This window comes from Sceloporus occidentalis, unplaced genomic scaffold, assembly GCF_023333645.1.
Source record: "Sceloporus occidentalis isolate IW3139 unplaced genomic scaffold, rSceOcc1.0.p SCAF_1, whole genome shotgun sequence".
Classification (NCBI taxonomy): Eukaryota; Metazoa; Chordata; class Lepidosauria; order Squamata; family Phrynosomatidae; genus Sceloporus; species Sceloporus occidentalis.
In genome coordinates, this window is record NW_028316981.1 from 78707561 (window position 1) to 78719622 (window position 12062).

The window sequence follows — 12062 nt, forward strand, 5'->3', positions numbered from 1 at the left end:
ATGCCTATAATTTGAAATGTCCTGTCCAGGAGACCTATTTGATTCTTGTTTTCTCTCAACATGGCAAAGGACAGTGAAAATAGTATTTATTATTTTATTATTATTTTTTTTAAAAAACACAAAATAAATTAATGATCTTCAGCAATCATGTGTTCATGGGTTCTGATAATTTCAAGCATTGCTGTCTTATCATGGACATTATGTACCTTTCATTTTATATCTTTTATGATGTTGTTGGCATTTTTAGTTTTGCTTTTTTATTGGTTGGCCATATATGTGGAAAAGAAATAACAATTATATACTGTAGAGAAGCACATGAATAAACTAAAGAGAATGGGGAATGTCTCTTCTAAGATAATGCCTGCTGCAAGACATTAGTGCATTATCTAAAAACAAGTTACAACTATTATCTTATGCAAATTTAATGAGTAGAATAGATTACATAAAATTAATCAACCAAGATTTCTGCAACTGGTTGACAGCCTTTACAATTTCAACATCATATTTATTTATTGATGATGATGATGGTGATGATGATGATACTTGAGTGGAGACAGCACTAAACCTAAGAGTAAGTAACACTAAAGACTCATCCAAATGCCACCTCTGATTTCATTATATCAGTTGTCAAAATGTTTTAAAGCCAGTTCTCTACGCTGTTATTTTCTTCTATGCTAATAAAAGCCTGTGAACTGTTGCCAGGAAACAACTGCTTATCTCATAGATGACAGATTTTATCTTACATTTTAGAGACTAACCCTTAATAATGTACAAATATCACTTTATACTTCTGATTTTTTTTACCATTCACCCTATCAAACCCCTCCATCTGCTGCATTACATTTCCCCATAAACAAGATTTTTGAGGCCTTATTATTTCAATTTCCTTTCTTCCAGCCGTTTTTACAAGGACCCCCCTTTTTTAGAGAGGGCAGCATCAGGCTACTATTGTTTAATATTAAAGAATATTCTAAGGTCCTATAAGTTCACACACACACACCTTTTTTTTAGTTGACATTTTAACTTTAATTCCGCACCTCCTTAGTTCCTGAACAGTGTCTGAAGATTTAATATGCTACTGCAAAGGCTTTTAAAATACTTTGCTTCTAAAAAGTATCCAGTTCCAGGTCCATCTGAAAGTGACATTTTTCATAATTTAAGCTCTTCATGACTTGGGACCTAGATTCTGCCTGAAGGATTTCTTCACTCCCTGGTGAGTGTAGTTTAGTTGATAGCTACAGAAAACAGGGCCATATCCATTGTGACTCCCCCAGCTCTGATGTACCTTCCCCAGACATTTTTGCCTGGCATCAACTTTTTATTTTTGTGTAAGACAAAGACCCTTCCCTTTCCCCAGACTTTTTAATGTAATTGATTTGTTTTTACTCTCTGCAGCATGTAATTTTGTGTTATATACTGTGGACTCTTGATATCCACTGGAACTTGGTTCTAGGACCCCCTGTGGATACCAAGATCCATGGATGTTCACATCCCATTAAATAAAATGGTAGTAAAATGGTGTCCCTTATATAAAATGGCAAAATCAAGGGTTGCTTTTGGGAATTTCTCTATTTCTTGAGTATTTTCAAGCTGTGGATCTTTCAATCTGTGGATAAGAATCCGTGGATATGGAGGACCGACTGTGCTTTTACCTAGAAACATGTACATTCAGGAAATATGACGAACAGAAGCCTGTGGTGAAACTGTTTCCAGTGATGTTCAGTTACTTCCCCTGAAAAGTTATGGGTTACTTAGGTAAGGCATCCCACCCTCTCCTTCAGGTCATTTCACCCAATACTCATCTATACTGAAACTTCTGTAATAGTATAACATTTACCATTCACCACTGTTTCTGTTTATAGAATTTGTATAGAATTTTACACTCAGGGACTTAAAATTCATGTTTTTTTCACTGTGTTATTTGCCTTCAAGTCTGCTTCGACTTGCAGTGGCCTAGAAATACGAGACTTTCAAAAGCCCTCATCATTCAGGTCTTGTAAACCCAGGTCTATGGCCTCCTTGGCTAAATCAAGCCATTTGTAATGTGGTCTTCCTCTTTGCCTACTAACTTCAACTTTACTAAGCATTATTGTCTTTTCCAGTGAAAATGTGATGTATAGTACAATAAAAATCAAGTTCAGTATTTGGAATATTTGAGCAGTCTCAACATCCCATTAGGAGATTTTGTGTCTGCATGATATGCACTTGGCCAGGCATAGAATATCATTATATCAGCATGATCTCCAATGGATGTACATAAGCACAGACATATCCTCCAACATTTTACAGGTGTCAGCGGGGACACATGTGGTCAATTATCATCAGAGTGTAGTCAAAATGGCAAAAGTTATTAATAAGGAAGAACAGACATCCTAGGAGAGGCTGGAGCAGTTTGCTTTTGCCTGATACTACTACTTCTCTTCTCTCCCCCTTCCTAATTAGTTGACGGCAAACCACTCTTGTACTTTGGACTCAATTTGCAGTAGCAGAAGTAAGTTGAGGACAAAGGGGGAACTAAGTGGACGAAGAGGAAAAAACATCTCAGACATGCTAAAAGCAGCTGAAAAAGTGGGATGACAGAGAATTAATCAGAAGTATCCCTGCCAAATCAGGATACTTGGAGGGTATGAAAAGACAGTACTCAGGCACTAGAGTGTTGCAAGTCTTCTGCATGCAACAGATATATGAACAGTGTAAAATCACAGGTGCAATAATCCTAATATTCTTGTCAGCAGGCAAGATATATTTCTAAAAAGAATAAAATGATGCAAATTGTGAACATGTTTTAGAATATAGGAAAAATGGACATGGGCATATTACCTCTTGACATTCTGTTGAATTGACAGACATTTACAAACAGCCAAAGGCAGTGGTGAAAGCAAGTTAAAGGGGGGGGGGGGGGATCAATGCTATCAACTCAGTGTTCCTTTATCAGCCTGGGATCTATAGAAATTGAAAAGGTACATTTCCCCACAGAGGCAATATTGGAAGAGAGCTGCTGCCGGAAATCTTGAAAGCTATAGAAATGAGTTGAATCCTGTTTAAAATTTCACCTCCACACAGGTCACAGTAATTAGAATCATGTCAAGGGAATAGCGGGGATGACTCCGTTGGTCCTACTCAATCCAGCGTCCCTGCAGCATTGCAGAGATAATTTCTATAGTACAGAGCCTGCTTTACTTGTGTATGCTCTGGTCCTCCCTGCATTGAAGAACCTATATTATACATGCATACCCAAGTTAACAAACCCTCTTGACAAACAAGCACCTTTTAACAGTCTTTGTATGCCAGTCCAGACCCATTTTCTTCCTCATTCCCTATCTAGCTGAATGTTTTTAGCATCATCAGCAGCAGGAAGATGGTGAAGGAGGGCAGACTTTGGGTGCTGGTTGCAACAGTATGTCTGCAGTAAACAAAGCTACAGCTGGGAAAGAACAGGATTCTATGCCAGCCAATCCTATTGCAGCTGTGTACACCCACCTACATGAGGCAAGGTAAATAGAAGCTGCCTTCAGAATCCTTTGAGCATGAGTGAACAGAAAAAAGTGGAAAGAGATTTAGCCTGCCCCACCAGCTACCCCCCAACATGTTAAAAAAAAATCTATAAATCTGAACAAAAAAATAGATATTATAGAGAAGTTGGAATTGGTGAATGAAAATCATTCCTGGATGCAATTTGAAAGCTTTCAGGTAATCTCTAAAAGGATCAAAATGGTTTTGTTAATTTATGCAAGGCTTACCTGACCGAGTTATACATATTTTTAGTTTTGAATTAAAATGTTTGATGAAAGGTTTTAATTCTCTGCTTCTTTTTTGTGGTGTAGGAAACTATCCTTGTTTGTTCCATGTTATTTCTGCCTTTGGTACCAAATTTTCTGTTAAACAAGTCATGCTCAGGAACCCATCTAGTACTCATATACACCTGTATTAGCACAGTCTATTGCAGACATTTATCCTGTGCTGTGTGGAAGGCTGGAAAAGACAGGTGAGGAGGGGACGGAGCAAAGCCATCAGATTCTCATCCTTGCTCTTCCCTTGCTGTACTTCTAATTCTTGTGGGGAAGGAATAGAATTTTTGTGTCCATGGGAAATAATGGAGAGGGGAGATGGTTTGAACTAGCCATACTTTTAGTGTAAAAAAGCAGCCTCTTCCTAGATCAATATAAGTTGTTTTCAACAGATTTGTCTTTGGCATATTTCCAGTTTAAGAAAGTTGTTTCTAGAAAGACAGACATTCTTTAAAAAACAAACAGACAACAGAAGCAATATAGCAATTGGTGGAAGGAAGTAGGCAAGCTATATGATCAGTCTTTCTAAGGTTGGGGGATGATTCAGTATTGAAGAAACAGAAGCCATGTTTTTTCTACATTCCATATTATTTCTGATTCCAATTTGTCATTGCAAACAGAACAGTAGCAGCTTTAATACTGGACTTTGCTACAAACACTTGTTCAAATATCTGTCATCCTCAGAGACTAAAAGTTCTAACATCAAAGTTCATCTCTGTGGTCAAGAGTGTTTCCAGGAAAGGTTGATTTCACAGTCAGAGCTGCTGTAAACTTTTCTTCTTCTTTGTAATCTCACTACACATTTGATCCCAATACTTTGGTCCCAGACTGCAGCCTTTCGACTGTTGTGACACTCTGTTGAGGAAGGGAGAAATTCAGCCACCGTGGTTTTGAAGTGACAAATATTTAATTAAAGAGAACTCCAGGACTGCTCAGGTTGTAGAAGAGGAAAAGAGACAAAACCCAGTCATGATCTACTTAGCCAGGTGCATTGCAGAAGCTGTAAACCTTTATATAGCCTTCAAACAAGCCTTTAGTACATTTGGTGATATTCCCTTCCCAGCTGCCCATGTGATATGATTCTAGTTAGCACATAAAGTACAAACACACTAAAGAAACTATGAAAATTACCTGTACCCAAATACTTTTTTCTTATTGGTTTCCAACTACATAAAAGGCTCAAGTAAAAACAACACAATTCTAAATAACCTGTTCTGAGAGCATTTAGTTGTACACACTAGTCTAACAGAAGCGTTTATCAATCACTAAGAGCCTGTAAACAATAAATATTGGTGAAAGTTCAAAAATTAATACTGGTGAGTGCTATGTGCACAGACTTAGGGTGATCATACATGTTCTTGATGTGTGAGCACAGATTCCAGAACATTTGCTTTCAAACTTTCCTCTGCCAACCACATCATATTTTCTAAACAAGTCAGATACGGCACAGTACACAGACTGCCACTTGGGGGAACAATAGTTTCCTAAAGAGCTTAAGCAAGTTCTTTCCTGGAATGCAGCATTTTCTTATACAGCAATAAAAGAGAACTGTGTGTTCTCTTCATAGGAGATTAATTATTTTTCTCCCCTGCAAGGATACAGCTTTCTTAGGGGCTGCCCCTGATAGTGAAGATTTTCTTAGTTTGCATGCTCCTAAAAATTTCCATTGAGACAGAACACAGACTCCTGCAAAAAGAAAAGCTCTTGGGACAATCTTTCCTGGGATATCAAAATTACTTGTGCTGGACAGAGTAGCAAGATGAAAGACACAGGCAACAATCCAAATCTGAAAGCACCAGCTGTTGGTACAGTGGGTACAAACAATTGTGCAACATCAAAGGCAATTTGTTTTTCTGAACATCTGGTCCCAGCTGGCAAGTTTGGAATGGTTAGTATACATATACAACACCTTGACAGAGGGAATACGCTGGAGAAGCTTGCAAGGACAAGTGCCTCCTTGCCCATTCAGCTGCAAGACAAGATGCGGCTGAGTGTAAAGTAGCTGGGCTCAGTTAGCAAAATGGCTGAGAACAAAGCTCAGTACACGAGAAGGAAATGGCTTCACTCAGGCTGTCTACTGATATATTTCTCTGTTTCTATTACTTCACATAGCTGACTCATGCTCCAAGTCTAAACAAATCCGAAGAATAACTGGCTGGTATCCCATCTCTGTGGAAATCCCCTTTCATTCTCAGTTTAGTCACACAAATCCCGTGGGAGACCTTCTCTAGCCATTTGCTTAGCATGTTATAGCTCCTTGCCCTGTCCTGCCATGTTCAGAAGTCAAGACATTCTTTGTTTGGGTACCTGTTCTCTGGAATAATAGAAGCAGCCCCAATCCAGTCCTGTATAAAACAGGATGTGGGATACTCCCTGCTGAGGAGGGGAAATTCTTACTCTAACTCCTAAAAACAATAGCTACCCATAGTCCCATAAAAGTCAAGGCATAAGTAACACTGACTAGATCAGATCAAAAGTAACTTCTATCTGATCCATTTCATTCCTAAAGGAATTTTATTTTTTAAAGGATTAAAAGATGTTTTTGAACTGTGGGATGCTGTTCTTATCCATGTGGATATGAGAATAAGCACTCTCACAATTTTGAAAAAACAAAACAAAAATCTTTTACACCATTCCATTTCAGCTCCTTGCCTGAACATGACAGTTACTTATTTTGAACATTATCCACAACAGTATGCAAAGGGATCTTGTAGCACCTTTGAGACTGAGAGAAAGAAGGTGGAGCATAAGCTTTCACAGACTTATGGGTGAAACAGACCGCCCCTCTGTGCTGCTGTCTAGGTGGCGTCAGAGCACAGCACTTTGACAACACATGCTCTGTAGCCGCCTGGAAGCCGACTTTATGCCGCTCGGCTGCCCATATGTTGGCCGGCTTCCAGGCACCCTAGTAGCATGTTGTTTACATGGTGCATGCCGCTGGAGCACCTGAAAGCTGCTTCTGTCTGCAGTGGGGCAGAAAATCCGTTGTTTTTTTTTTGCCAGTGCAAAAAAGAGTGGCTATTTGCCGCTTCTTTTTGGGCTGGGAAAAAGGCAGAATGGAGCTGCAGCATGTGGTTGCCGCAGCCTTAATCTGGCTTTGTCCCAATCCCTTTTGGGGCAGTCCGTTTTGCCCTTTAGTCTACTTCCTCAAATGTACCCACAACCATCTCTAAAACTGTGTGTTTACTTTTGTAATTCTGTTAATGCTGAGAGCATGCTCTTACTCTCCCAAACCTTATACTGTTTGGCATGCTATAATATCTGTAAAATCAGTTTGACCGGAGCCCATGGCAGTAAAAGGGCAGTGGCAGGGAGATAATGTATGTAATACAGACAATGAGCACTCTATAATACTGCCTCCAGCTCTCTGATAAACTGTTCTTTATAATCATCAGTATCTTTACTGAGAACTAGCGCATTGTCCAAAAAAACCCCAAAAACCCACCACTGAAGCAGCTCTAACAGAACAAGTGGACTGGAGCTTAAGAGACCACCCAACAGGTTTAAGACTTTTAAATAAATTTGTTTCATCCAGTTTCATTCACTTCTTTGTTTGCATCCTGCTGTTTTGCTAACAAGAAAACATATGGCTAAAGAATGCTATTGTTGTTGCTTCTGTCCAGGTGGGTGGTGCTTCCATGGGGCAGCGCTTATGAGGGTGGGACCAAAAGGCCAGCCTCCCCTCCCAAGTCCACACTGGACTCAAAAGGCAGACTCCCCCCCATGCCCTTTGAGTCCAAGGTGGACTTGGAAGGCACACTCCCTCCCCCCTCCATACCTTCTCAGTCCACATTGGACTCAGAAGGCAGCTGGAGGGAGCAGCGGTGGCACGCTAACCCTCCACCTCTGTCCTGGGCTTTCTCCCTGGAGAGGAAGTCCTGAAGAGAGCAGCCTGCAAGAGCACATGTGCGTCCCTCTTGCCCCGAAGGTGGGAGGAGGCCCAGCTGAGTGTCACCCAGCGTGTTCCGCAGCCCCACCCCCACCCCCCACCCCCAGGACACCACTGCTTCTGTCTATTTCAAAAAATAAGGTTAAGTAGCTGGCCATCCAAACAATGAGCCTCTCTTCTGGGCTCTATTCCTGTTCAACCATTCAAATCCAACCCAGTCATTTCTAAATCTTTGCAAAAGGATTGCACTGTCCCTTTTATGCAAGTGAAATCTGAATGTTGCTTTCAGAGAAGCAGATCAACAGCTTATCTATCAATCAATGATGCCTAGAAATGACTCTCCAGTGGAAAGTTCTGTGAAACTCCAGTGCTTGTATATGCTTATATCAATGGAAGTGAGATCTTAATTTTTCTGTTCCACACTAGATACAAAGAAAATATTACCTGTTACTCTGATGTATCACAAATATTCCAGAAGGAGAACATAAAGACAACAGTACAGGAGCTATCCTTATAGCAATAAGAAATACTTCAATCTACACCTGGGCTAGGCTGCTTGGAGCCCTCTATATATTTTGGAATACAACTCTCATCAGCCCTAGCCAAAACTGTCATTGAGAATAACTGATGGGAGTGATAGTCCAAAAGGCACTGGCTGGAGGATATTGGCTGGCCTACCTCTGGTCTAAGCAATGCTGCAAGGCACTCTTTACCTGGAACAGGGAAGACTGTATAGATGTCAGGATGAATGTTTTTTGCAGATCACCTCTACCCCTGAAGAAAAGTGCTGTTCAAAACAAGTAGGGAATTTCTGATAGTATCATGTAACAACATGGCTATTTCATTGTATTTGGTTAATTGCACAAGTGCTCTTGCTCTAACCCTTGTAAACTTACTGTCCCAATCACAATAGTGGAATATGGCTGAGGTAGGCAAACAGGAAGAGTATTATGTTATTGCAAGGTCTATACAATCTAAGGTTTTCTATGCTCCAGTTTACTATACGCTGGATCTTGTTTGTTTGTTTGTTTGTTTGTTTGTTTGTTTGTTTGTTGTTTATACGCTGGATCCTCTGAAAGGATCTAGCAGTGTTGCTACTGTGGATTACCCAATGAAAAGTAAATGCTCAATTCTCACATTGCAAACTTCCCAGGAAGGCAGAGGTAGAAACAGAAAGAGTAAAGAATAATGAGTTTTTCCACTGTAATTATATAGATAACATGGTTATAATTTTTTTAACCTTTCCATTTTCCCAAGATACTTTGTCAAAATCTTTTACAGTCCATACTTTTGCTTAGAAATAAGTCCTTCAGGTTCAGTGGAGCTTACTGCAAAACTAAGTTTTCATAGGATTGTCACCTAATTGTGATAAAAAAATCTAAAGGATAATAGCAGTAAGAGGATAGGAGGTCTGCCATTTTCTAACAGAATGTTAGAGAGGTTATCTTAGGACCAAACTAGACCTGATGTTAATTATGTGATTTAACATTCTTTGCATCTTCTCTCCAATCATCCTGTACATAGAAGCTGCGAGGAGGGGCACTGGTTATGGCCACAGTGCATGGGGATAGGGTTACTCCTTTCTTTCCATAGTATTAATCCAACAACAATTCCCCCTGGAAGCTCCCACTGATACCAGTGTGAGCTCCCCTCTCATGTCAAATACCTGGCAAGTTACTTTTGTTGGGACGGCAGTGTGGGAAGATACCTAACACAGTCCTGAACAACTCCCATCAGTGGTTGTTATTTATTTTTAGAAAAATCCACAGAACATTAAACCACCTATTTAATGTCTCACCTACTTTGGCCTGAATCCACTCAGAATGAAGTACAGTTGTCCCTCCATATTTGCTAGGGTTAGGGGAACAAGACCCCCGTGAATATGGAAAAACCACAAATAACAAAAACACTCTCTAGGAATCTCTAGGTCCTCCAGTGCAACTCTGTGGTCAATGTCCAACATACACTGACCATAGAATGACAATGGAGTAGCTACAAATGGTCTTTCAGTGCAACTTTTATTTAAAGTTGACCACAGAGTTGCACTGGAGGACCTAGACAGTCCTAGAGAGAACATATTAATGAAATCCGTGAATAATCAAATCTGCAAATATCAAAGCCGCAAATATGGAGGGATGACTGTAATGTCAAACACACAAATTTCAGCATAATCTTGCTCACTCCAAATCTTTGAAGCACAAAAAAGAAATAGAGCAATGTGAAATATCTTAGAAAGCATTATATTTCCTCCTGGGTGTCAAAGAACAATTAAGAAAATGCATCAAGCTCTTAGAAACTATTCTGATAAAAGCAACTCAGAATGTAACATAGGGGATGCCACAACTCCTAAAACAGTTGCAAAAAACATTAACTACCAAAATCAAGTACAACCCAGAAGCCACATATTACAGCCTGCCACGCACTTGACAAACTCTACCTCTATTTTGGTGACCTAAGACAGACAGATATTTACCAAGTCTCTGCTATGCTGCCATACATGTAACAAGAAGAACAAAGGCAGCTCACTCATAAAATGGTGAAGGGAAAAAAAGGAAAAGTCTACAAAGAAAAGTGAAACAAACCTAAAAATACCAAAGAATACTACCTTTAACTTTAAGATAAACAAACAAAAACCTATATTGACAAATATGATGTGGCAGGAAGACAGACACTCCTTCTACAAGATAAGCATATCCAGAGTAGGTTGCTTTTAAAATATACAGGAAACATTGTCTCAGGACTTGAGCCTTTTTGAGATAGGTTTGATGAGGCAGAAAGTAAAGTTATTTAGTAAGATGCTGTTGCTTACTTCTTTGCAAAATTATTGTACATAGATTATACTGTACAGAGGATCCTGGGAAGAGTCTAATATAAGTTGTGTGAAAAATGCAAGGCAATATGTACAAACAAAAACCACAATGTGCTGTTAAACAGCAATTTGATATAGTAGTCATGCTTCCTCTGTGGAACAGAATGCTCTTCCCTCTCTAATAATGCAAAAATTTAAAGACCTCAATTACAGCCAAGTGAACATCTAAATGCACTTTCCCAATCATATTCTATGTATAAGTGGAGCTGTTTCATATGCATACCACCTCACTTCAAGCCTGGCACTAGTTGCACAATACCAAGAAAGGGTTGTTCAGCTCTGCAAGAAGTACAATCTGTTTCTATGTTCTCATACTGAACAAATTAAAGCCCATCTTCCAGCTCCTAAAAGGCTACTCTGAGATTTAGGGTCAGTATCCTTGACAAATTAGAGAATTTCTTCTATCACTTGCCAAGTCTTTGGCATGAAACAGCTGCTACAAAAAAGAAAGACAAGCCATGTTGTACAGTCTTTTCCTTGTTGTTGCAGAGGCTGAACTGCCAGGTGCCCAAGACAGAAGTGCAACACAAAAGTGCAGATGTGCAACTGATCTGTAAAATATCAAAGATAGTATGTGATCCAGAAATGCCTACCAAATATCAATGAAAGGTAATACAAAACAAGGGAGCTAGCTTAAAGGTACAGTCCTAACAGCAGGCTCACTAGAAGGGAAATCTCTCTGAAGCCAGTGGAGCTTGTCTTCTGATCCAACTCCTTTGAGAAGCAGAAGATGTTAGCTTGCAATGAAACAATGGGATTTAAACCACATAGTGAAGCAACTGCACAGCCCTTCTTTCTTTCTTTCTTTCTTTCTTTCTTTCTTTCTTTCTTTCTTTCTTTCTTTCAGCACACACCCATTCAGACCATGTTGTCACCAACTTCTAAAGTCATGTGAATCAGCATATTGAAAATGAATAAACTGAAATCTGGTTTCTGTACTGTCAAAATCTCAATTTGTTACAACTTTTTAAAAGGCTGGTGGTTTTGGCACATATTCAGAAAACATAGAATTTATCACACACACTAACCTAGGGAACAGCAGGGTTGCAAAACATACTGTGTGCCTCTGTACCATAACCATAGATGAAGAAAGTCATATGTAGGTTTGTTAAACTGGCTACAAAATAATAATAATAATAATAATAATAATAATAATAATAATAATACCAGTATTAATTCACTTGTTTGACTGGACTGAGCTCTGACTTGACAGAACACTTAAGCTCTAAATGATATTGCCTCAAAATACTAATCAGAGTTAGCAGGGAGTGACAGAATGTCATAGCGGCAGAAACAGGTAGTTCCTGAGAGCTGAGTAACTTTATCTAGTTTCTACCCACAGAATCATTAATTCCATTATCACTTTCATTATTACAACATGTCACTCAGAAAACCTTGCCACAGGGGTGCCTACCCAACAGGCTACAGTGATCAAGCTCCTACCTTAATATATTCTCAGTGCAAATAAAGCATAATTGCATACATAGCAAAAATGTAAGTACCATCCAGCAGACTA

At 39.3% G+C, this 12062-nt stretch overlaps 1 protein-coding gene across 6 annotated transcripts in view; it reads right to left on the bottom strand.

Moving 5' to 3' along the window:
* Positions 1-477: 477 nt before the first annotated feature.
* Positions 478-12062, bottom strand: part of LOC149321667 (receptor expression-enhancing protein 2-like) — a 43197-nt gene continuing 31612 nt past the window's right edge. For all 6 annotated transcript variants that reach the window (XM_089526581.1, XM_089526566.1, XM_089526574.1 and 3 more), the window contains one exon: positions 478-4643. In XM_089526581.1, coding sequence (XP_089382707.1) covers positions 4584-4643 — 60 coding nt within the window. In that variant the 3' untranslated portion in view covers positions 478-4583. The remainder of the gene's footprint in view (positions 4644-12062) is intronic.